At 34.9% G+C, this 27,469-nt stretch overlaps 1 protein-coding gene across 1 annotated transcript in view; it reads right to left on the bottom strand.

The window, feature by feature from the left end:
* TRPC1 (transient receptor potential cation channel subfamily C member 1) overlaps positions 1 to 27,469 on the bottom strand; it is an 80,651-nt gene that overhangs the window by 3,663 nt on the left and 49,519 nt on the right. Inside the window, exons 5-10 of the mRNA XM_017882267.1 lie at positions 25,397 to 25,528; positions 22,086 to 22,281; positions 18,063 to 18,399; positions 11,631 to 11,770; positions 9,847 to 9,990; positions 340 to 515 (exon numbers count right to left, since the gene is read on the bottom strand). Coding sequence (XP_017737756.1) covers positions 340 to 515; positions 9,847 to 9,990; positions 11,631 to 11,770; positions 18,063 to 18,399; positions 22,086 to 22,281; positions 25,397 to 25,528 — 1,125 coding nt within the window. The remainder of the gene's footprint in view (positions 1 to 339; positions 516 to 9,846; positions 9,991 to 11,630; positions 11,771 to 18,062; positions 18,400 to 22,085; positions 22,282 to 25,396; positions 25,529 to 27,469) is intronic.

The raw sequence follows: 27,469 nt of genomic DNA, 5'->3' as shown, positions 1-27,469 counted from the left end.
CATTTAATACCTGAAGGACAGAGATGCTGAACATCTTGCAATATATGGGACTGACAAAGAATTGCTCAAAATGCTAAGAACACACAAGATGCCAATAATTCCTCTGTTAAGATAGACTGCAGTAGGGAAGACAAGGTAATAACTTGGACCCACTGTTTAAGATTCTGTATGTAAAGATGACTATAGTGACTCATGAAAAATAAGTATTTATTAAAGTTTATGAACATTAATAAGGAATTTCTTAAAGAAAATTTGAAGTTCCATTTCTATAGATACTAATTCATATAGAAGATGGTTAAAAGACAAATATATTTACTAAAACATTTAAAAGACACTCACGAATGGAAGGTATCATTGCTTTGCTGTTCACAGAATATGCCTACACAGCCTTTCTGCTCCTTTGAAGTATATCCTTTATCATACAGTTGTGTCAGTCCAATTGTGAAAGAAAACAAAACAAGAAGAAACATCCCAAGAAATTTTCCAAAATCTTGTAACATCTGTCCCATTGAAATCTGTGGAATATATTACACAAGTATTCATTAAGATTATCAGAAAAACAAAGTATTAAATATAAATGACCCAGCAACAAAAGGAAGACAAATACATAATCCACAGGCCACCCCTTCTATTGCATCTGGTTGAGACAGACCAGCATTTTAAAAACATTGAAAATCCAGCTGCCTAACAAAAAGTCATTTTAAGCATACCAACACTATCATTGTTAGATGGCACGTTCTTGAACCTGGATCAGGTTTTCAGAGGACATTGTTGCTATGGAGATAGAGGCAGAGATATGGAGATTTAAGAAAAGGCTGAATTTGCAAGGGATAAAAGGAAAATACCCTGATCAAACTTAAAGAGAAATAAATGCTTATATTTACATAGCTTCTTAAATTTTACAAATATAAAATCATTATGGGGCAAAGTATTTCACCTGATTTTTGAAACCAATTCTAAACCAATTCCTAAAATCAGCATTTCCTCCTACGGGACTGCCCTAATTTCTTTTGCTGAGGCGACAGACTTTCTTTCACTTTGGGTCCATTTTAAGAAAATACTATGTGTGCAAGCCAAATGAGGGTGTCCAGTATTAGTAGTGAGTATATTTTGTAGTTTAGACATGTATAGTGCACATGGAAGCTTTAATCCTAATTTCATTCTCCTTCAAAATTTAGATTAGGTACTTTTCATAAATTCTTAGTTTTTAAATTGGCATATAAATTTGGGGAATAATGTGATAGTACTTTTTCGACCCAGCAATTCTATCCCTAGAAATTTAACCAATAGATAGAAGTACACAAAGATGCATGTATATGTATATACAAGGATTTACACTGCAGCATTGTTAGAGGTAGCAAAAAAATTTTAGAAAATCTTCAATATTGTTTTAGTTTTACTTTTAATATTTTTTGGGGGGGGACTTTCCCGCAAAAACTGGAAAGCCTGCCAGACAAATTCTAAAAGAGCTGTAACATTACTCAACATTGTTTTTAAAAAGAATGAAGAACATCTACATGTGCTAGCATACAAAGATGGCTATAAGACAGTAAGTCCAAAAAGCAGGGTATAAAACTGTATGTATATGTGGAACGTCTCCCATTTCTATTTTGTTAAAGGATAGACAAGATACATATTTTAATATAAATATGACTTAATATGCATAGGAAATTTCTGGAAGTTTACACAAGAAATTGTTAACCGTGTTTATAGAAGTATATATAGCTAAGGGTATAGAAGGCAGACTTTTTTTTTTTTTTTTAAAACAGAGACTCTGTTGCCCAGGCTTGAATGCAGTGGCGCGATCTCGACTTACTAACAAACCTCCGCCTCCTGGGTTCAAGCGATTCTCCTGCCTCAGCCTCCCAAGTAGCTGGGATTACAGATGCCTACCACCACGGCCGGCTAAGTTTTTGTATTTTTAGTAGAGATGGGGTTTCACTATGTTGGCCAGAATGGTCTCGAATGCCTGGCCTTAAGTGGTCTGCCCACCTCAGCTTCCCAAAGTGTCGGGATTACAGGTGTGAGCCACCATGCCTGGCCTCATTATTTTTAATATACAAAAATTAGTGTTTTGAAACAACCCTTCCTCAAATTTAACAGGTCAAATTTATATAATTAATTACATCAAACTTCAAATAAAATTCCTAATTGGCCCAAGTCTGCCAGCATAGCACATCCCCGCTTTCAGTGATACAAAATGGTAGCCACAGGCAATTGGCCAGATGCTTCCAGCCCACTAAAGTGGACCAGCTACTTAAGTAGAAGAGGTGAGTTTAAATTCTTAGGCCCGCCACAAGCTAGTAACCCAGACTCTGCCATAGTGGAGAGATCCAATATGCCTGACTTGTGCTTTTGACTAGACCATGCGGTACTTTTCAAGGGCTATGCTTCCCTTACGTGGCCCCCTTATAAAATTCTGACACAAGAAGCGGGGGACACTTAGAATCAGAAAACTCAAAATATGTAAGAAGGAGAAGAAATGCATTTTCCTCTTAATTAATGACAGCTTTATTGGATCACCTTGAGAAAGAAAAGCATCCATTCAGATTGTGGTTGCTTAGAATAAAGCTATACCATCTCAGTAGAGAACTCAATCCCTTACTACAGTAAGAATACAGTAACTGCTTTTGATAACTACAGAAAAGATCACCTTGAGGAAAGTCTGGACACTGTAAGCTTACAGGTAAATCGGTTTTTCCAATAGTGGCCATGTATGATATAATTTTAATTTTAAAACATGTAGTCAAAGTAGCTTTAATTTAACATAAGTTTTAAATAAATGTAATCGAGTTCAATATCAAGGTAAAATTCTGAATGAGAACACCACAAACTTCATGACTTGCTTAAATTTTAAATTTAAAAAGAAATTTTTAAGAGACAGAGTTTTACTCTGTTGCCCAGGCTGGATATGGTGGTGCAATCACGACTCACTATAGCATTGACCTCCTAGGCTTGAGCAATCCTCCCCACTCAAGCCTCATGAGAAACTAGGTGCATACCACCATGCCCAGCTAATTTTTAAAATTTTTTTGTAGACAGGGTCTTGCTATTTTGCCCAGGCTGGTCTTGAACTCCTGGCCTCAAGCTATCCTCCCGCCTCAGCCTCCCAAAGTGCTGCAATTAGAAGTGTGTTCCACCATGCCCGGCCTGACTTGTTGTTTAATAGCATGATATTAGTTCTTATACAAGAAGAACTAAAAGTAGAACAGTGGATGTCACTTAGGTGAATACTGGCTTGAAGATACTAACCAAATATTCATGTGAAAGGCAAATATTAAAAACAGTAAATTTAGTTTATACCAAGAGATTATAAGGTTTATGTATTTGTAAAAGTAATACTAATGCTTTCTCAAATATTTTTAAAAACTATTTGGCAGTTTAACTTGAGAAATATGAAAACTTGTGAAATGGAAAGAGAAAGGTAATTAAAATATTAATACAGAAATTAACATAGGAGTTAATACTAGTACACACAGAGGAAAAAACCCTTGCTAATCAGAAAAAGGGAAATTAAAGCAAACCACTAAATTAGCATAACTTAAAAAAAGCACCAAATGCTATTAATGTAGTGAAACTATTTTTATACTGCTTGTGTTGCAGAAAATTAACACACTCTACTGTAAAAAAATAAAAATACTGAGGTGTCACGTGGATCATATCTTTTGATCTGTTAATACTATTTTTGGAGACTTATCCTTAGAAATAAGAGGCAAAAAGCCTCATACACACGAGTACTATGCAGAACAAGAAAAACAACCTAAATCCCTGATAAGGGAAAGGTTGCTATCATTAGGCTCATTCAATTACAAAAGTTGCTAACAAAAAAAAGCAATAATAATGACAACTTCTAGTCATTGTCTTTCCAAATCTCCCTCCAGAATAAAGCCGTAATTATCTGTCCAAAAGTTCTATCTAAGCAAGCCACCCAGGCTCAAAAACCTCCTTTGCACATGTGGTATTAAAATTCCTGGCAAAGAGACCTTCAGTTTCTTCAGTGTTCAGCCCAGCCTGTCTTTTTTAGCCTCATTTCCCCAACTCCAATCCACAGTCCAACTACAAAGGATAGGCTGTCTTCTCCAAGCACACTGTGCTTTATGACTCCACACTTCTGCATGTTATCTCCCTCTTTGTCCTTTGCCAGGCAGGCTTCTCATCCCTTCAAGGCTCAGATCAAATGCCACCTCCTCTAAGGAGCCTTCCTGACTCTCTCCAGCTACTTCCTCAGTCACGATTCCAAAGTAACTGTTATTGCTAAAACAGTCTTTTTGACTTCATACTAGTATTTATGTTATGTTTGTCTCCTCTAGCAGTCTTTAAGAGCAGGCACCATGTCTTAGTAAGTTCCAGAGCCCGGTGCATTAATTAAAATGTTGAATGATTCTTAACATTTTCCTAGTTTCTTAATTAACTTAGCTAATTATCACCAAGTCCTGGTTCTAACACTGTGTGAGCTGGGCCTTAGTTTCCTGATCTATACAAGGGATACAGTCAAATGCTGCATCTGCATGTAATTTTCCAGCTTTAACCCAATCAATTTAACCAGTATCTCTGAGGGTAGGACTTGAGAATCTAGGTTGAACATGCTCCCCAGGTGATTCTGCAGCCCCACCAGTTTGGGAACCTCTGGACTACATGACTCCTCAGTTTCTCTAACTATAATATACACCAAAAATGCAAAACACCTGAAATAGCTGTTTACTCATTAGAAGCAGCACCAACATGCCACTCATATTATACAGGCTACTAAATAAAACCTGATAATTATCCAGTAAAACCAAACAATTCACTAGAAATAAAATACACACTCATGTCTCAAGTACTAAGCTTTCCAAGTTTTCCTGTATTATTTTTCAGGTCTGCCATAGTTAACTAACTATAAAAGGAATGGACAAAATGGACCTAAACATTTATATAAAGCCCACCATGTGTCAAGTACTCTGGTATGCATCTTACATACACTGACCCATTTAATCCTCACAACAACGGATTAAGAAACTGAGGCTCACAGACACTATAAACAGTAAGTGATGGAGCAAGATTTTGAACCAACCTGTCAGAATCCAAAGGGATGTTCATTCATTTGTAATAGTAGTTCTAATAATCAGACCAAACAGAAAAGCAAGACATTTAGATACAAGCACTTTCAAGTACCATAAATGTTGAGGCCTAGGAATTCATGCATAGACCCTCAAGAGCTCCCCTCCTTTGGTCTGATTTGCTCATCACCACCACTCCAGAACTAATCCTTGCCAGAGACTTCTGCTTTGGGGCTCCTCCTCAGAGAAACCTAAACAATGTAAGTGCTGCCTTTAAACTGTCTAGAATCACATGATGTGGCAGATTTCCCTAGGAAACATTTCAACCTCTGGGAAAGAAATGCACCTCCTATCCTAAATGAAGTAGGAAGGGGAGGAACTTTAGGGAAGAAAAGGGATTAATATTTGAGAAAATTCCCAAATAACATATTCCCCTCCAAAAAAAAAACCAATATTTTTTCCACTTAGTTTCTCTAGATGTGAGGCCTGAAAGCATGAGGTCAAAAACAAGCTGAAGTGGGAGACTTGTTTCTTTTGTAAGGACTTGTTAGCATAGCACCAAAGAAAAGGTGGTGATGTTTTACAGCGGGAAGGGGAAGAAAGAAAGAGGAAGGGCAAACAGGTCCACTCGACTTTATGTCTGGGTCTTATCAAATATGACAATCATAATAAACCTTAGCTTTCTCTGGATTGATTTTGGATTTGACAGTCCCTTGGACAGCAGGAGTAAAACTCCTTGAAGGGTTGCTTTCTCTGAAGGCCTTGCCTCTTTCTCTTCTATCCTCCTCAACCCACTCCACCCTACACTTTAAATGTCAGATTCAGTTAGAACCCTCTCACTACTTAGTACCACTAACTGCCCTCAAAATATAAGCATACCTCATTTCATTACACTTCACTTTGTGGTGCTCCACAGATACTGTGTTGTTTGTGGCAACCCTGTTTTGAGTAAGTCTATGTGTGCCAACAGTATGTGCTACAGATGGGTAAGAATCAGGGACCCACGCAGCAGAGTCTTGGAGCAGGAGGAACTGTTAATAAACACATCTTTTGTACTAAGCTACAAGAATAAAGACAGGAAGCGTGTGGGATCTGAGAGATGGCCCCACCCTGGGACCAGGTAAGGAAAAAAAGAAATAAGGAAATAAGGAAAAAAGGAAATAAGGAAATAAGGAAAAAAGGGTAGAGTGCTGTGTGGTCATGGGTTGTTTTGTCTATATTATCCAACTGTCAGTGTAAAAGGTTGTTTAATTCATTTGAAACATGTGACTTGAATAATTTTTTAAAAATCTGTAAATTATTAAAGCCTGTCCACAGAAGTTACTATACAATAAGAGTTAATGAGGGAATCATATTATTCTGTAATATTATACAACCTGCGGGGTGATTTAGTATAGTGATTAAGACCACTGGCTCTGGAGCCAAACCACCTAGGCTGGAATCCCAGTTCTGCTACTTACCAACCATGTGACCTTGCGCAAGTTACTTAATGTCTCTATGCCTCAGATTCTTCCTCTGTAAAATGGAAATAAAAGAGTCTGCCTCTTAGAATGGTTGTGAGGATTAAATGAGGTAATAAATGTGAATAAAGACTTTAGAACAGTATCTGGCACATAGTAAGGGCTCAATAAATGTCTGCTGTTATTACTACTGTTACCACAATTATGTACAGATTCTATCTTCATGTCTTTTTCTCTTTAAAATATAAAGCATTACTGATTCATGCCCAATCATGTTTCTTGTATCTGCTGAAGTGGATTAGCTGGCATCCTTCATAAAAGCAAGAGAAGAAACAACAAAAAAATGCCGATTTATTTAGCTTTGTAGTTACCGTTCCCTTTGGGTATATTTGTATTTTGTTCATTCTTCTGTTTAGATCCATATTCCCCTATGTTATTGTAGTCCTTCCACCTGAAGGACTTCTATTAATGTTCCTTGTAGTGCTGGTCTCCAGTGATGTATTCTTTTAGCTTTTGTGTGTCTGGAAAAGTCTACATTTTACCTTCATTTTTGAATGATACTTTGTGAGGTAGAGAATTCCAGGTTGACAGTTTTTTTTTCTTTCAGTGCTTTACAAATGTCACTCCACTGCCTCCTTGCTTGCATTGTTTCTGACAAGAAATCTACTGTCATCCTTACCTTTCTTTTTCTGTATATGATGACCTGTTATTCTCTGTTTGCTTTGAAGGTTTTTTCTTTATCACTCATTTTCAGCAGTGATATACTGAATATTGATGTCCCTTGGTGTGGTTTCCTCATGTTTCTTGTGTTTGGAGGTTTATTGAACTTCTTGGATCTGTGCGTTTGTAGTTTTCTTCAAATTTGGAAAATGTCTGCTATTATTTTTTCAAAAATTTTTTTGGTCTCTCCTTTTTTCAGGGATTCCAGTTACATTAGTATTAATATTAGGCTGCCTGAAGTTGTCCTAGAGTTCACAGATACTCTTTTCATTTTTAAAAATTCTTTCTTCTCCATTTTATTTTGAATAGTTTCTATTGTTACCTATTCAAGTTTACTAATGTGTTTTTCTACAATGTCTAATCTGCCATTAATCACATCCAGTGCATGTTTCATGTCACAGTGAAATTTTCATCTCTGAAAGTTTTTTTTTTTTTTTTTTTTTTTACATCTTCCATGTCTCTACTAAACTTTAAACTTTTTGTATGTATGGAACACAATAATAACTGTTGAAGAGTCCTTATCTGATAATTCTAACATCCGTGTTGCTTTTGGATAGGTTTTGATGAACACATTTAAGTTACTTGGAAAAAATTTAATCCTTTCACATCTTGCTTTTGTTTGCTGAAACCAGAGCAGTGTGTAGGCTGGAGATAACTATTGAAGCAAGACCCTTCTGAGTACTCTACCCAATGATCAGTGTATTAAACAGGCACTCTCCTCTAGCTCTAAGTACTGTTTCCACTAATCCTGTCGGATGAGATGGTTCTTTCCCTGCCCCAGGTAGTGTCCTCACATGCATATGCTAATCAGTACTCTGCTGAATATTCAAGGGAGACAACTGCAGATCTCCAGAATTTTCTTTCTGTGCTGCTGTGTCCTCTCCAGTACCTTTCCCACAAACTCTAGTCTTTTGGGTCTCACTGGCCTCTCATATCGGTCTCCTAAATCCAGAATTCTGCCAGGCTCTGACTGCACTGACCCACTCTGCACAATAGCCTAAAAATTCTCACAAAGCAGTAAGCTGGAGTAATCTTTGTTTCTTGTTTCTTAGAGATCACTGTTGTTTATTGCCTTCTGTCTAGTTTCTTATAAGCTGTTGTTTCATATATTTTGTTCTTTTTTCCTTTTTGATTGCTTTAGGTAGAAGGGTAAATCCAATCCTTATTACTCCGTGTCGGCTGGAAACAGAAGTCAGAAATTGACTCTTCATTCCTAAACAATATTATACTTTCTCCTTTTTAACCCTTTAGAGGGGTCCATAAAGAAATTTGTAGTATAGAAACCTAGTTCTGTCATCCATTTTCGGTTAAAAAAAAGAAAAAAAATCAATGTGCATGTAAAAACACTGTAGACTCTTGATTAAAGCATTCATAGATGATATTAGTGACAAAAATAAATCAAAAGAACAGATAGTTTAAGCCAGTGTTTCTATGGCTTACTATGTTTTGGAAAAATACAGAGACTTGCACATATTTCATGAAAAACAGGTATGAGGTTAAATGACTTTAGGTAATGATGATTTGAATAAGGCTAAACAAATTTCTTTCTTTCTCAGAGGCTTTAATGTGGTCACATGCACTGTCAATTCCCAAAAGAGGTATACAGTATGCAGTGTATCCCAAACTTACTTAATTCAGAGCATCTCACAGGACTTGGTTAAGAAAGAGCCACACTTCAGGAAACACTGTTGCTGGATGACAGCACAAGCCTAATCAAATCAGGTTTTTCCTATATATTTTATTTTCATATCCCTGTTTGGAGAAGGTAATTATGCCTTTTATTTAAAATATCACCTTTAAAAATATGAGACAATCTAAATTGTTAGTAAATTTTGAATTAAGGAAAAATGAATATCGTTCAGATTTTCAGAACTAATTAAGCTATAGTATTACATAGAGCTAGCAGAGTTGACCCCACCTTCTGAAAACAACCAGTTACTAAACTCTGTGGGGTAAATGCAACCAACTGTGAGTCTTTTCTTTGGTGCAAAGTGACTGAAAATTTAGTCTTGAATTCTCGTACATAATAATCATACTACTTTGGACAAATCAAATCCCATCTCAAAAGCTCAATTTCTTTAACTATAAAGTATTATAAAATATAAAGCTGAACTACATAGCCTCTATAAATTTTTTAGCTGTAAGTATGCTGCTTTCCAACTTATTACATTTAATATTTATTAAACAAAAGTGAAGGTATTCTTTTAAATATAGCTTATTCAAAATCATCAAATATGATTATTTTTGTTTGCACAGGTCCTCCTTTATACTTATAACCTAAAATATTTAAAACTTTAAATGTGAGATTCATTTTAATGAAAAGCAGATTTTTATGTTACGCTACTGTCTGAAGTGTAATTATATTTTAAACATATCTATGTCTATGGAGTGGGGGGAGGAGGCTAATGGATCACAGCATAATAAACTTGGAATACCTGAAAGCAAAGGATTATCACTGAGCCAGAAGCAAAGCAGATAAACATGCTGTGTCCTTCTAATTGCTACTTATTCTCAAAAGCGAAGTTTAGCTTTAATATCATGAGAGAACAGTATTCCAGTGGACAAGTAGAAAGATGTAACAATAATGACATCTAACAAATGTTCTTTAAGAAATTTTAATTATTTACCTGTAATGGACCCAAGATAGAGCTGGTTGTATACATAAAAAAGAGACGAAGATAACTTAGAACATTTGCAAATGCAAAAAGCCCTTCTGCCACCAGTGTAGGATGGAATGCATCCCAATCCTTCCGATCAGCAAAATCATGAAACTAAGGTTAGGAAGAAAAAGCCAAAGGTAAATAAGCTCTCTCAATTTAGGAAAATAAAAGCAAGTATTCTGACTGTTGAAAGAAAGCCATTTTAATTTTGTCTTCTTATAGGGGGATCTCCACTTATATTTTATAGGGTTCTTCTTTTTAAATAGAAATAATATTTTAATAAAATAAAAGATTATTATGTATGTGAGGCATTATCACTCTACATGAAGAGGTTTTCCATAAACTCTTAAATTTTAGAAAATTAAATAATTTTAAATGATCATTAAACTTTTTATCAATGAAATGTTGGCTAGTTTTCTTAAATTCCACAACACAAACGTTAAGTACATGTGCTGTCAATTAATTCCCTATCATATTACATTAACCTACTCCTTTGACTTGGAATTAGAGGTTTTTCCCCCCTTTTAAATACAAAATAAAAAAGAGGGCATTATTGTACCTAGACATAGTGGTCAAATGTCCCCATTGCCTGGGATAGTTTAAGATGCTGTACCAGTTGTCCTGGCATAATTATTAATAGTGCCCCCTTTCACTCTCAAAATGTCCTGATTTGGATAATAAATTATATGGGTACTCCACTTATGGAACTAAAGAGATCAATCTGAAAAAGCAATGTCTCTCAATCCCATTATCGAACAATTTATCTATATATGACCAATTTTTATTTTCTTAGTAATTTCACACTCTAGACACTGAACATACCTAACATATTCCATAGTACTAATCGATTAAATAGAATTTTTAATAAAGTAAAATGATGTAAAATAATGAGTTTGCCTTTTCAATAATCTATAAATTAATAAAAAAACAGAGAATATTGTATATTTTAATTCCTTGAATGTGACACCCCAGAAAAATTCTAAACTCAGGGTTTAAACAAAGTTAGTTAACATAAAATTTATTACCCTTTCTAGGCTTGGGGGAGCTTAAATTTTGATGAAAGTAAAATTATAAGTTATCTATAAGGGTAGATTTTTGTCAAATTCTAAATAAAATATATAGTTATTAGAAAAATAACATTTACATCACTTTTAAAGCTGATAATAATTATTTGAAATGTGTAAAATATTACATAATGGAATGGAATGGAAACTCTTTTTCCGGCAGATATAAAGATATCTAAAACTAACCATTTTAAGTTACTTTGTTCTCATTTTAAGTATATACAGGTTAATAAGCTAAAAGAACCTAGGGTCAGATATAAGGAATTGGCATGTAGTAGAAAGAATATGCCTAGACAGAGCAGGATTTAAATCCAGTCTTGGTTTCTTACTGTGTGGTTTGGACAAGTTGTTTAATATTTTTAGGCTTCATTTTTCTTATTTGCAAAATGGGAATAAGGAAATAAGGACTTCAGTCTCAAAGAATCCCAGGGTAGATAAAAAGAGATAAAGTATACCAAATGTCAACTATGGTCCCTGTTATATAATACATAACCATCATGTAAAGGTAAGTAACACCCTGTAAACTACTGGTAAAATAGGAAAGTATGTGCACACAGATAGGCTTAGAATGAAAACACACCAGACACTGATCTGGCTCAATGTAACTCTGAGTTACATAGCTAAATATCTTAGTTATTTCCAAAATAAACTTAATTTGTGCCTTCAATTGACATAGTAAATAGTCACCTTGTTGTGAGCAACCACTTTGAGGGCAAAGGTTGCCAAATAAAGAGAATTCATGACAAAACTGAGTTGATTACGAGATTCTTCTAAAAAGTCTTCCAACCCTTCATACCAGAGCCTTTTAATGTCTGACCAAATCATCCCTAAGAAAAGGAAGAAAAAAATCAGATAACACTTTCTTAATTCAGTAATAAACTAAATAATACTTTAAGACTCAAAATATTAAATAAATAATCCTTGGGCCACCTATAGCCTTATTCAAAAGAAAAGTAACAAAAACGAAAACATTTTAGTGAAAAGTTCTTAAAATCTGAAAGAAAATAACCTTAACTTTCATATGACTTGAAGAAAATAACCTTAAGTTATTTTGAAGAAAACCTTAAGTCATCTTTGGATGTGGAACAAACATAAGAAAACAAATAAATTGATGCCAAACACACATGGGCACACACACAAGGATACATACATACACGGAGACACACACGGATACACACACACGGACACATACACACACATGGATGTGCATGCACAAACATACACACACCCCCGCCCAAGGGGCTCAGTCCCTGATCCTTTTCTTTTCTCTACCTATACTTACTACTTTAATGATCTCACCCAATCTAATGGCTTTAAATATCATCTATATGGCAAAGGCTCTCAAGTTTATATATTTAAGTTCAAATCTTTTACTTCTACAAATTTAAGTAAACCTAGTACCAGGTTTCAGCCTATTTTGTTCTGTGAGTGCAAATGTCAAAAAAAAAGAACAAAACCACTGCTGCTGATTGTGCATAGTGGGCATTGCACCCTCCCTTAAATCCCATTTTACTCAGAATCAAAACCAGTCTTTACAATGGCCTGCAAGGCTCCATATTACCTATCCTCTCTGACCTCATCTCCTACTAATCTTTCCTTGTGCTATTCTAGTCACGCTGGCCTCCTTGCTTCCTTGCTGTTCTTTGAACATGTGACTCCTGCCTTTAGGGCCTTTATACTGGCTGCTCCTTCTGGCTGGACCCTCCTCACCCAGAGATCCATTTGCCTAACTACTTCACTTTTTCATGTCTTTGCTCATCACCCTCCCTGACTACCCTATTTAAAATTGCAAACTCCTGGCAACTTTAAAATTGTCCCCCACTCCCAATTTTCCTAACTCTGCTTTTACCTTTCTTTTGTAGTACTTACCTCTTTTCTAACACTGAATATAATTTACTTATTAGGTATATTATTAATTGACTATCTTTCCCCCACTTTGGGTAAGCTCTTCAAGGGTAAGAATCTTTGTTTTATTTACCAATGTTTCCAAATGTCCTGAAAAGTACCTGATACAAACAAGGTGCTAAAAATTGCTAAATGAATAAATATACAAAATAAAACCAAAGCAAACAAACAGAAACACTTTCCCTTTTTTGGCCAGAAGCTCCTCTATAACTATATATTTTTAGGAGTACCAGACTTCAGTAACATAATTCAGGATCATTTTATGGTACATTCCTTCATTAAGTCATTTTCAGGAAGAATATAGAGTAACAAAAGAATAGAGTGCTGTAGCATCACACATGGGTGGAGATCAAATTAGTCCAATCAGAATCATTCTCTGGCTTATCAGTAGGCAAAATAATTCCCCTGGGAAACACAAGAAACATCCTTGAAGATCTCTGTTCAAAACATCGTAATTATGCAGTACCCATATTTTATACAGAAAAAAAGTTTTTAAAACATTTGCAGATCTGACTGAACAACATTTTAACAATTCCACCTCAGTATGTTTTTACTCAAAATGAATAGATGAAAACTGTCTAAAAATGTTAAATGAAATAGTCTAGCAGGTAACATTTTATTAACTCAAATACTGTTTTATTTGGGGAAGGAGTAGGGATGAAAGCTTTCTGATATTTCTCATGTTCAATCTTCACCTACTACTCAGAGCTGTGGAGCAGAAACATATTAAACAAATCCTCTAGGACCATACTTTCTTGAAGACTCAAAATTATTGTCTAATCCTAGATCCTGATGTGTGCAAATCCTTATTTATGAAACATCTTCAAACAAAAACCCTTATATTTAAACTTTAAATACACTCCTGTTAATATTAAACATCAAACTAAGAAAGATGCTTACAGAAATGTATTTCTGTGAAATGCAATATTTCACCTAAAAGAAACTCTTAACAAAAACTTACAACATGAATTGGAGAAAACTTGATCAAAAAAGACAGACATGAAAGTACAGTGAAGATCAGTTGGTTAGTTTCCCAGCTCCTCTGCAATACCCCCACAAAAATGAAGCTAATACACTTGATGTATTCCATGTTTCCAAGCTGGATCAAAAAGAACAAAGTAAGTTTAAACTAATCCGAACAATGCAAACACTACATAACCAACATTCTATATTTTAGGGTCTTTTTTTTTTTTTTTAGAATTAATGTTAATAACAACATTAGAAAGCAGCAATCCCAGTCATCTTGGGATTTCTCAAGGGTTTGATCTTAGGTCCTCTCTTTTTCTCAATTTATTCTTTCTCCTTCTGTCTCACCTATGCCTATAGTTTCATATACCACCTATTTTCAGATATTCATACCTTTCTAACTCAAGCTCCAGACCAACTGCGTGCTTGCCATCCCTTTCAAATATCTCAAAGGCTTTTCAAACTCAACATATCCAAAACTGCACTCAGGATCTACCCCCCAACACACAAATCCCCAAACCTACTACTTTTCCAAAAGACCAATATTGCTTAATAATCTCCTTGTCCTTCACCTCTCATATACTATGTATTTCCATGTCCTACTGGCCTTACATTATAAATATCTCTCAAGTCTGTTCCCCTCTCTCTTTATCACAATCACCCTAAGTCCAAGGTACCATCAGCTCTCAACTGGATTAGTGCAACAGCATCGATATTGGTCTCCATCTACTCCTGCCACAGCACTATCCTCCCAGCCCATCCTCCACACTGTAGACAGAATGATCTTTTCGAAAGGCAGAACTGATCATGTCAGTCACCTACTTCAGTAGGCAATAGTTTCCCCTTGTCTTAGCATAAAGTCAAAATTACTTAACCTGACCACCAAGGCCATGCATGGTCTGGTACATTATGTTTTCTACGCTTGAATCAAGCTCTTCTGATCTCTCGCTGCTCCAGTAATGTTAACCTTTACTCAGATCCTTCTTTTACCATTCTCTCTTGCCACTGGGCTCTGAATGTGCTATTTTTATCTCATCCTAGAGTAGCTTCACTCCCAGTTCCCTCAGTTGACATCTATTATGTTTAGATCTTAAGCTCATTATTACATTCCTTCAAAGTGTTTTCTCCCAAACCTCCCTGACTAGGGCAAATGCCCTATAATATGCTTGCTCTCCCTAACACTTATGACCTTTAATCAATAAGCACTTAATCTATTTTTGATTTTTCATTATATCTGATGATTTTCAAGTCAAGTTTTTGATGGTTTTATTTGGCTTTTATTAGATCATAAGTCCAAGAGTGTAGGGGCCATATCTGCTTTTGCCTGTGCTATAGACAAAGTAGGTACATGACATTAAAAAAAATACATTTTTCTAATTAGCCATTTCTGTTTAATAGCAAAAATTAAGTAAAAAGGATTACCACTAATATTCTGTGGCATTCCTCAACAAATTATTCTCTTTTTACGTACCTTCCTTTTTTATAACCTAACCCTACTTTTTTCTGAAAGGCTAATGAAAGCTAAACAAAACAAAATTACAAACAATTGGTCATGATGAATTAAAAAGTCACTGTGTTCCCCCCCCCCCCCCCCCCCCTTTGGTTTTGAAATAATAGTTGAACATAAGCAATGACTTTAGGGCAAGGCAAGCAAAATACTCCTCATGTCTCACTTAGAGCAGGTTTGGATCTATATACTCGCAAAGGCCCGAGTGACCTAATTACCATAAAAGGTTAAGGAAGATTCCTTGGCAAGGGCTTATTGAGATCAAATGTTTCAAAGCAGAGCGTGCTGAGGAAAAGTAAAATAATTCTAGGAATTTTACTGCTTAATGCACATTGATTTCTTCTAGTTGAGGCATGAATATGTTAGAAAATTTAATCTATTATGTGTGTAAGGGGGTACATGTTTATATCCATGTAATATCATTGGAAACAGGCATCATCATTCTTAAAAGGGAAGAACCATAGTTTTACCATTATTATGAAAATCTTGGGACAGTAGTAATATTTATGCTATTCCAAAAAAAATGAGTGGATGACTTAGTTCGGTGAATTTTTACTCATTGCCAGACATACAAACTTTAATTTGTTTCTTATACAGACTTGGGTAGCTGATCAACAAAACACAGAAAATTCTTTCTTACTACTACTTAAGCAATAGTTATAGAGGATTAAATGTATAAATTTATCTGTTTAAGACTTAAAGAATATATAACAATCAAATAGTTAATGAATATAGGAAAGTGCTTCTTAGCCAATTCTCTTCTAAACTAATGTGTAAAAAACTTCCAGGGAATTTTTTAACTACCAAATAAGCCAATACAAACAATATTTCACATTGAAAAGGAGTCCCACAAATCCAATATAACACATATATGATAAAGTTTAAATTATTTCCTAAATTAAAAATATTACATTTTAGAAAGAGCCAAAAATACAGAAAATAAAAATATTAACAAGAAGGAATTATTTAATTCTCTGTAACCTAGAGTTTAGATGTATATTATTTTACTTTACCTAATTTTTAAACATTAATGCATCAGATGGATTGAAGATATGTTAAAGCAAATCTAGATTACAATCAGGTTACATGAAAGTAAACTGATTTTCAAATAAACATTTAAGAATATAAAAAGTATTTGTATAGCTAAAGAAGAACTAAAGGGGTCCGGCGGGCGCGGTGGCTCACACCTGTAATCCCAGCACTTTGGGAGGCCGAAACGGGTGGATCACGAGGTCAGGAGATCGAGACCATCCTGGCTAACACGGTGAAACCCCGTCTCTACTAGAAAATACAAAAAACTAGCCGGGCGAGGTGGCAGGCGCCTGTAGTCCCAGCTACTCGGGAGGCTGAGGCAGGAGAATGGCATGAACCCGGCAGGCGGAGCTTGCAATGAGCTGAGATCTGGCCACTGCACTCCAGCCTGGGCCACAGAGCGAGACTCCATCCCAAAAAAAAAAAAAAAAAAAAGAAGAACTAAAATTGACCATTGTGAAATAACTTATCAAAGTACTAAATAATTCAATCAGGAATGTATTAATCAAAAGATAAATACGATCAATACTTTGTGCCACAGATAAGACTAAATTTTAATACCCTTTTACTCTATAGCAAATAGTAGATGGACAGATGGGAAGTGCTGAGGTTAAAAACAAGGTAGAAGATACAGATGGAAATAAAGTGTCTTTAAAATACCATAAACAGATAATGTGATTCTACCTCAACTCTCCACATGCACCCCGACACACAGAGGGCAAGATGAGTAAAAACTGTAGAAGGTGATTTAAGATATTTATTATATAGTGTAATACTTATAAAAATATTTTCAGAAATAAAATGTCTTATGCTTTTTAAAAAACTATCATTTCTGAAGAGATCTGGCTATCACTACAAAGAAATGATTTATGGAATGAGTCACCAGGGACTCCTTTAAATCTAAATTAAATAATCTTTCCAAAATAGAGATAAAGCAAGATGTATCTGCAAAAGTTCATAGGTTCTAGGCTGGGCACGGTGGCTCATGCCTGTAATCTCAGCACTTTGGGAGGCTGAGGTGGGGGGAGCACAAGGTCAGGAGTTCGAGACCAGGCTGGCCAACGTAGTGACGCCCCATCTCTACTAAAAATACAAAAATTAGCCAGGTGTGGTGGCAAGCACCTGTAATCCCAGCTACTCAGGAGGCTAAGGCAGGAGAATTGTTTGAACCTGGGAGGCAGAGGTTGCAGTGAGCCAAGACCTTGCCATTGCACTCCAGCCTGGGCGACAGAGTGAGACTGTCTCAAACAAAACAAAACAAACACCAAAAAGATCATAGTTCTTAAAAGGAAAACTAATGTTATAAATGAAATAGAATAGTTAACTTTTAAAACGCAGAACAGTATAAAATAGTTTCAAAATACCTAAGAAAACTTCATATTCTTACACCAAAAAAGCATTCACGTGTTAAAGCTGTGTTTCTGTTTTACAATCATAAATAACTGTAGGGTCTGAGAATAAATAATTTTAAAATTCCATGTATTTGAGAAATATTAAATAAGAGATATGCTTCCTTATCATCAAGTTCAGGAACATTTATCTTTAAAGACGTGTTAGTTAAGTCTTCAGTGATCATGGAAGTATTCAAATTCTTGTGGAGTGAACACTGTGAAACTGTAAATTGAACTCAATATTCACAATGCCATCAAGCAAGAAAGAATTAGTGGGCTAAATAAAGACAAAACCTTTCAAACTAACTTGATACTTACCAATAATCCACAGTATAAGAAGATAGTCTATTCTTTCAAGGGCTGGCCCCATTGTATTTTTCTTATCCTCATTGTAGACAAGAGAGTATAGATTAAGCAACAGCAGGAATGTGAAATATGATGCTCCATGAATGATAAATTTCATAAAAGGTGTGTGAATGATTCTGCCAAACTGAGATTTGGGAGCTATCAAATAACAAAGTGACAAAACTGGCCAAAAGATGCCTACTGTCAAAACAGTCATTATCTTCTTACAGGTGGGCTTGCGTCGGTAACCTGACATCTGTCCAAACCAAACAGTGTTCAGGAACTGCTGGCAGTTAGACTGGGAGACAAACTGAAAAGGACATACACACACATTAAAAAGAAAAAAAGTAAAAGGAAACCTTTAAATACTGATTGGTTGATATTCAAAGTTTACTGAATAAGAGTTTACAAATCAGTTCTATACATTGAACATAGTTTTGTTGTTTCCCTTTTTCTAACAAGTAATAAAAGCATGTAGAAGTTAGGAAGACAGACTATGGAGCCAGATTACCTAGATTCAAATCTGGGCTCTGCTACTTGGTAAATGACCTTTACCAAGTTTTTAAATTTCTTTAAGCCTCAACTTCCCCATCTGTAAAATGGGAATAATAATAGTATCTACTCATAAAGTTGTGAAGATTAAAGATAAAGCCCTTAGAATAGTGCCTGGTTCATAGCATGCACTCTTTAAGTATTAACTATTATTATTAGCCTACTTAGCCATTTTGTCATGTTTAATATATAAAAACTCTTATAATAATATTTATGAAATTTCAAAGTTAGCACGCACAATCCATAGAAAAAGATACCACTAACTAATGTTGGACATCTTCAGTGTAAAGAAACTATTGAGTTTAGTTACAAGAAGCCAAGATGTCAAGATAGCAAAACAATAAAAGCTAAATATTAGACCTATTCTTGCTCCAAGAAAACACTGCGGATTTTTAAAAAGGTATTAAAGACACTCTTAAGCCTGCTTAAAACTGAATTTCATGTGCGAAGAAAAGGAAAAAATATTCCCAAATATGAGAAAAATCTTAGTTCAGGTATAGAAACTAATTTACCAAAGTTTACAAATCCTCTTAGTTGACAAATTTCATAGGCAATATTCTTCCAATATAATGCTCATGTTGTGAAGTGTAACTTAAGGGTACTGATAATTCTATATATAATCATGTGATCAGGTTTGAAATTATTATAAAATGATATTATTCAGGTAATCCACAATAATATTTGGTCAACCCTCTGTTTTAAAATGATTTATCCCAAAATAGAATATAATTTGTAGAATTAACACTGTAGTGAAAAAAAGAATTGGACAGAGTTTTGTTGTTTATTGTGCTTTCGAGAAAATTTCTAATGTACTATACAGTTGGCCCTCTGTATCTGTGGGTCCTACATCTGTGGCTTAAACCAACCATGGATCAACAACATGTGGAAGAAAAAATCCACAAAGTTCCAAATAGGCAAAACTTGAATATTCTTCACAGCAAGTACTATGTTGAATCAAGTACATGAATGAAATGAGGTGTAGGCACTGTATTAGGTGTTATAAGTAATTGAAAGACACTTTAAAGTATATGGGAAGATTTGTGTATGTTATATGCAAATGATTTTGGCAATTAAGTCTTACTTCATTCTTTACTCTTCTGCTCAGATTCCAATGTTCTTGGGAAATCTTAATCTGTCCCTCAAGGTGAAATGCTGGGAGAGAAACAGATTTTCCTCTCACCAATGACCAGGTTTAGTAACATCTCAAATTTAGTAGTTTCACCTTTCCTCCAAATATCAAAGCAATCTCAGGACTGATTACTGTCCTTGCTATGCCTCTATACAATGATGATTTAATCCACAGTAATGATAACTATGTATTTGGAATAAAAAGTTTAACTAGAAATGTTCTAAGTCTGCAGTAAAAGATGGACACACTTTCTTCCCATCATCAAGAGGTGGGGAAGGGGGAGATCAAAATTTCCTACTCTTCAATTCAACAGGCCTGTGATTGATTTAACTAGTAGATTCTAAGAGAGGTGATGCTATGTGACTTCTGAAGGTAGGTCCTAAAAAGCCATGCATCTTCCACCTTGCTCACTGGAACACCTGCTCTTGGAGCCATGAACTGCCATGTAAAAAGCCACTTTGAAGCCACCATGCTGTAAGGAAGCCCAGGCTACATATGGAGGTCACGTGTATGCACCCCAGTCAGCCCGCAGACGCTTCTTAGATCACATCCTCAAAGTCTGCCCACTGTGATGGCCATGCCTCTCCTTGGTTCCTGCTGTGAGTTCTGAGGAGCCCCACCTTCTGTGGACTCACCCATCTGAGCACCCAGACCACTCAGAGCTCCCTGTTCCTGAGGCCTCAGCTGCTGCTCAGACACCAGACATGTGAGCGGAGAAGCCTCCAGCTGATGATAGCCCCGTCATTTATCTCCAGCTGAATTCTCAGACACGGAGAAACAGAGACAAATCATGATTGCCATGCCCTTTCCTAATTCCTGACCTAAGAATCCACAAGCAGAATAAAACGATTATGAAATTATTATAAAATAACTATGAAGTGTTTTATGCCACTAAGTTTCAGGGTAGTTTGCTATTCAAGATTGATAACCTAGACAAAGCTTACCAACTGTTTGAGAAAATATCTTCCCAATTGATCATATTTAGAAATCTAGTTTTAAAAATTACTTTACATTTTCATTCATCTTTAAAATAGCAAAATATCTTCCTTTCAACTCACAAATATTACTGTTACTTCCTGTCTTTTCTTTCATCTTCTTTAAAACGGTACATTTGGTTCTATTTTGACTCCACTCTGTGAGTCCTTTAGGGATATAGCTATCATTAGAAAACTGCCTCTTAGATTTTTTTTCCTAACCAGGATAATTTTAGTTCTTTACACCTTTCTACGAGATTCTTTTTTTAAAATCACTTTAATTGATTTTATACCTTGTAATCCCCTTATTCTAACATTTTCTAGTACTTCATGTCCCTTTTAGGTTGTGGAACACAGAAGCAAATATATTAACCAATAAACATCCTCCATCAATTCCTCCATCAATTTCCTAATAGCTTTGTGAGGCTCAAATTTTTAACCAAGATAAGAAAAAATTCTGCCCTTAGCACCAAAGGTCCTGTATCTGGCCTTCTATCATTATATATTTCAGGCCTCATTTTTGTAATAATATAAATTTGATAAGCAAGTTTTATTTAAACATCTATATTAATAATGAAAATAGTCTTAGAATACCTAATAAATACCATTTACCAACATCCCACACTATCAATTGTGTATTATTATCTACATATGAATCTCACTGTTTAGTTAATTATCTCAAAAATGAAATTTAAAATGCATATCTTCCTGATTCAAGTTCCTGGATCATGTGTATATGTATGCATGGGGAGTAGAAATGGGCATTTCTCTTAACAGAAAGGGATGATGCCAGAAAAGTCAGATTTAACTTAGTTATCATATCATGTACCTCTCCACTTTTGAGTTTCACAATGAATTATAAATAAGAAGAATCAGGAAGTATAATATCTGATACTTTATTTTTAAATAGAAATCACTATTACTATAGAAGGGGCTGTTTATAACCAGATCAATGAAAACAAACCTATGACAGACAAAACACAAGATGGAAACTTCCCTATAAAGTTTGTACCTACTACAAAGGATCTTACCTGTGTAGCAATTATTTAGCAAAAACATTAAATCAACATCCATGTTATAATCAATATTACTAAAAATAATAAAAACTACCATTTATTGCATACTTGCTTAATGCTAATACTGTGCTAAACCCTTTTAGTATATATTCTTAATTAATTATTAAAACAAAAGCTCAGACAGATTCAATAACTATCCCAAGACACAATTTTTAGGAAGCAGAACTAGGATCTCAACCCAGATGAGTTGCTCCAAAGCCTTTGCTCTGAGCCACTAGACTACTGTAGAGAAAATAATTTAAATATGTTACAGAAAGCCTCATACCTCTTTTTGGTTATATTTGATAGCAAGTTTTAGACGACTTAAATTCATTCTTTCTTCTAATAATCCCCGTTTGTCAAGAGGCTCGTCACTAGACGTATGGTTTAGAATAACTTCCAATTCACGGGAATTCCGGGCTTGCGCAAGTAAATCCTTAGCAAACATTTTACATTGCCGGGCTAGTTCCTCATAATCATTCCTACAAAATGCAGCATTCTATTATCAGAAATGTCATTTCCATCTTCTAATTAAGCTACATTCACTAAAAACGTTTTTACTCAGCAACATTTTAATTCTGAGTGTTATACACAATCTGAAGTCATTTTCTGTGGATAATCAAAAGGAAACTACTGGTGCACAAATTTTCCACAGCTTTGGGGAAAACCATAACACAATTATGTTCCTTGTGTTCATACTAATAGTCTTAGATGAGCACAGTTTTCATTTATATATACTGATGTTATTCCTATAAATTCTAATAATGTTTGTCAACCAGTTCTTCACTTAACTGATTTTCCCTGATTCTCTGTAAGCTTGGCTAAAACTTCCTTTTATATTACTCACCTTAATGATAGACATAGCATCTTAATGCTATCCAATCACTATCATAAAATTTTTAACTAGAGCTTTTTCAATAATAGTCATCTACAATATGTTTATGTTACTTCTAATATTAAAATAGCATTTTGATTCATAAAGTTCTCATTTGAGTGAAATTCAAATTACAAAGAAAGATATTAAAATGCACCTAACAAAAAACTCTCTTTCAGAATCCCTATTCCTTGAATCTTGGGTTTGAACTGCTTATTAAAGGCAGGCCTGAACTAATTTGTGGGAAATGAAGAAGTTTTAGTATATAATTCTTTTAAAAAATATCAATTACGGCTGGGTGTGTTGGCTCATGCCTGTAATGCCAGCATTTTGGGAGGCCAAGGCGGGTGGATCACCTGAGGTCAGGAGTTCAAGACCAGCCTAGTCAACATGGCAAAACCCTGTCTCTACTAAAAAATACAAAAATTAGGCATGGTGGCAGGCACCTGTAATCCCAGCTACTCAGGAGGCTGAGGCTGGGAGAATTGCTTGAACCCAGGAGGGGGAGGTTGCAGTGAGCCAAAATGGTGCCACTGCACTCCAGCCTGGGTCTCAAAAAAAAAAAAAAAAAAAAGAAAGAAAAAAATCAATTATATTAACTTTATGTCTAAGCTTAATAATAACTTAGGAATGAAGTCAGAAATAAATAATTATGAGTCATGGTCTTGAGGTTGGGCTTCAGAAAATAATGTTTTTATTCAGTTTTTTCCCAAACAGAAAGGAAGGGGAAACAGGAAGATTTCCCACTGGTTAGTCTTTCTATATAATGGGGTTTTCCATGAACTGGCTATATAAAAATTGTAACTTAAGAATAAAAACTTCTTTGCCTTAACTTCTCTCATCGTTCTTTATACTTTCTATGTAGTCAAAACTCCTGAGAATAAATAATTGGATTTATTTAACAAATGCAGCACTCCCTGCTTCTTGATTTAGGAATCTAACTGCAGATGGGAACGTTTATCAAAAGTATATATTATTACAAAAATATTCCATCTTTGGATAAACATTTGATGGACTATGAGATTCAAAAGTGAAACTTATACATCTTATTAATCTAATCCATTTCTAATAGATTACTGAAGACAAATAAGTGGCTGTATAGTTCAGATGGAAATACAGAAAACCAGAAGCAAGGATTCCTATATTCTAGTTATAACTTTGCTCCTACTTTCAGTTTTAACTCTATTCCTAATTAGATGCTGCTATTAGTAAAAATCTAGCCTTTATAAATCTCTTCCACTGTCTGTAAAACACTGGATTGAAGTAAATGGGTTCTATGATCACTTCCAAATCTAACTTTATTATGTTATGATTATATAATCACAGCAGTTTCTTCAAATTCTGTTTGAAAGGAGTTGAATAAGTTTTATTTTATATAACTCAGACTCAAATTATGAGGTTATAATAGGAAGTTCTTCATATTTACACAGAATAATTTAACAGTCCTTCTTCATATTTAAACAGAAAAATTTAACAGCCTCATGTGCTAATAAAGTTAAAAGTAGCAACAAGTTACATTTGAACCATGTTTTGTGTGTTCATCAAAGTAAAGTACATACTTTATGTCATATCAAGTTTAAACAAAATTTAAATTATCCAAGTTACAAGACAGTAGTTCCAAACTTGAAAACACAAGCAGGTCTTTTTTCAGTTTCTGGAACTCAGGTCTATGAAGAACACATTAAGTGCTGCTGTTAAAGCTAAAGAAAACTCCAGGTTTCTTACTGCCCTTCCAGGAAGTAGAAGTTTGAACTTTCCCAATTTTGTCAAGTCACTGAAAGTGTCATACAACACATGGGGCTCTAATAGCAGCTGTATAGGAAAGAAAAGGTAGGAATAGCTATAGATTCCCGGTAGAAACCCTGCAACAGGGGCTGGTAAAAAACTGCATCAATTCCTCCTTCTTTAGAGGGCAACAGGGATACTTTTCCATAAAGAAAAATCTCAACGCTTTCTCTCAACTCCACTATTAATAAAAGTAGTTTTCTAAGGATTTTTTTAAAAAAATTTAAATTAGTAGTTTCATAGGCTGCTATTACAAAGTCTTTTTTTTTTCTTCAACTTACCCCCCAAAAGGAAAACAATAGGAGTGCTTCCTTGGTATGCCAAGTGCCAAAATTACATTTAATCTTCATTTCAGAAGACAACTCAGACTGGGTGTTTATCCCTCTTAATTAGTTGTATTTTATTTTTATGTTTACATGTATTACATTACATATGTATTTATCTTACCAGATAATCTGAGCAAATAGTGAAAAGGGACTATGTCTGTGTGTGGAATGTCCTTGACATACAGAAAGCATTCCATGTGCTTTTGAAAGATCTGAAGGATCATTACTCAAAGATGATTATAGAATTGGAGAATGAGGAGATGTGTGAGAGAGAGAGCAACTACGAATAAATTTGCTCCTGCTTTAGGCTCTAACTCCTACTGTATTTCACACTGCTCTACAATGCCTTCAGTTAGGTTGAAAAGTGGGGAAGAGAGTAAGGGTGGTTATAACGTGGCAGAGGGCAGATGGGGAAGGAATGACTTAAGTAGCACCAGGGTCTGTTCCTTTGAGGGAGAGCAGGGGTCTGTTGCCAAGTAAGTGGCAACAAGGTGTAGTGTTCTTGGATCAAATGTAAATATATACAAATCATAATTTGGGTAATGAAGAAACTGAGGTTGAAGATTTGAAACAAAAGACATTATATAATTTACAATTTGCATTCACTCCCACCTGAATTCCACCTCCACAAGACTTAGTTCTTTTAAATCAGCACTAAGTTCAAATGCTCTCAGAATTGGATCCTCCTCTGTTAACATTATTAGAGCCGGACTGGCCAAACATCGATATATATCGAGACGAAACCTGTGATAAAATTGGATTCCATAATGTAAAATAAACTTATACACACATAATTAGTATCTTAATCTATAATTTTCATAAATGCATACTTAAAATATAAAATTAAAAGAAAAACTACAGATTTATTTATTACAAGATAACCTCCATAAAAGACTTAAAACAAATATTTTGAGATATAAATATTGAAAAACCTTGCTATCTATTGCGTTTTAGAAAATTGTTTTACTGTCTCTTTTCATAGATTCAAAATGCCTTTGGTATAATATAAAGATTTTTGTTTAATCCAATTTAATTAAATTCATATTTCTGGACCAACTTTTGTTTTATTTAAAAGACAGGGTCTCGCTCTGTCACCCAGGCCAGAGTGCAGTGGAGTGATCACAGCTTGCTGTGGCCTCGAACACCTGGGTCAAGGGATCCTTCCACTTCAGCCTTATGATTACAGGTGCATGCCACTACACCAGGCTAATGTTTAAAAATTTTATAGCAACAGGGTCATGCTATGTTGCCCAGGCTAGGCTCAAGCTCCTGGCCTCAAGTAATCCTCCCATCTTGGGCTACCAAAGTGCTGGGATTACAGGTGTGAGCCACTGTGCCTTGTTTGAACCCAATATAACTTTAAATAAAATATGCTAATAACATAATTTTTTTAATACGATGTGGATTTGATGACTAATAAATTTTTTCTTTCTCAGTAATAAAAATACTTTTTTTTTTTTTGAGATGGAGTCTCACTCCAGTCATCAGACTGGAGTGCAATGGCACGATCTCGGCTCACTGCAACCTCAAGACTCCCTGGGCCAAGCGATTCTCCTGCCTTAGCCTCCCAAGTAGCTGGGATTACAGGCATGCACCACCATACCCAGCTAATTTTTGTAGTTTTAGTAGAGATGAGGTTTCACCATGTTGGCCAGGATGGTCTCGATCTCCTGACCTCGTGATCCACCCACCTCAGCCTCCCAAAGTGCTGGGATTACAGGTGTAAGCCACCGCGCCCAGACCATAAAAATACTTTAATATGCTCAATCTATATAATACATTGTTCATTCATTCAGGTTATGAGTTTGAAAGATGTTTCAAATCTTAAGAGTGAAATCATTTCCTTATGCAGTCTCTAATGTAAAAAGCACTCCCTTTGCCATCTATAAATATTCATATTTCCATACCTAAATAGAAAACAAACCAGAAAAAATTTGCTATAGTTCATTTATAAATATAATTCTTAATTTACAAATTTGGTAGATATTATATAATGCATATTTTTCTTTTAATATAAATTTAAATACATGCTTATTATAAAACATGAGGTAAGCAATTTGGAAACATGATACTCCCTAATCCTTGTCCTCCCATCACCTCCCAACTGCAATCCTCAAAACTAGTCATTTTACATAGAATTGTGCATGTCCTTCTTGATAGTTTCTATTTACACACGAACATAATCAGACACAATAAAGGAACAGGTTGCTTTTTTAAAAATGTAACATATAATGAACCTCTTTCTATGTCACCACATACAGATTCATCTCATACAACTGGACAGAGGTCTATAAGCTCTCCATTAATGAACATTTAGGTTGCTTCTACATTTTTTCTGCTATAAAAAATGCAGCAATGAATATGCTTCAGTTTGCATATCTTTTGTGAACTTTCAATTTCTGGGGAATATGGCATTTGTATTTTAATTTCTGATAGATGTTTCCAAAGCAGTAATAACAAGGAGAGCTCATTTTCTCCAACAGCTTCATTAATACTGGGTATTACTATTTCAATCTAACAGAAAATCGAATTTTTATAGGTGGTTTAAAATGAATTTATTTAGATGCCTGAGCATCTTTTCATGTTTAATATTCATTTATACTTCTTCCTCTGTAACTTGCCTGTTCATATTCTTTGGCCCATTTTTTGTAATGATTATTTATCTTTCTTTTAGTCAATTTGTAA

Source organism: Rhinopithecus bieti, unplaced genomic scaffold (assembly GCF_001698545.2).
Source record: "Rhinopithecus bieti isolate Rb0 unplaced genomic scaffold, ASM169854v2 scaffold_12642, whole genome shotgun sequence".
Lineage (NCBI taxonomy): Eukaryota > Metazoa > Chordata > Mammalia > Primates > Cercopithecidae > Rhinopithecus > Rhinopithecus bieti.
This window is presented reverse-complemented; position numbering and strand designations above follow the sequence as displayed.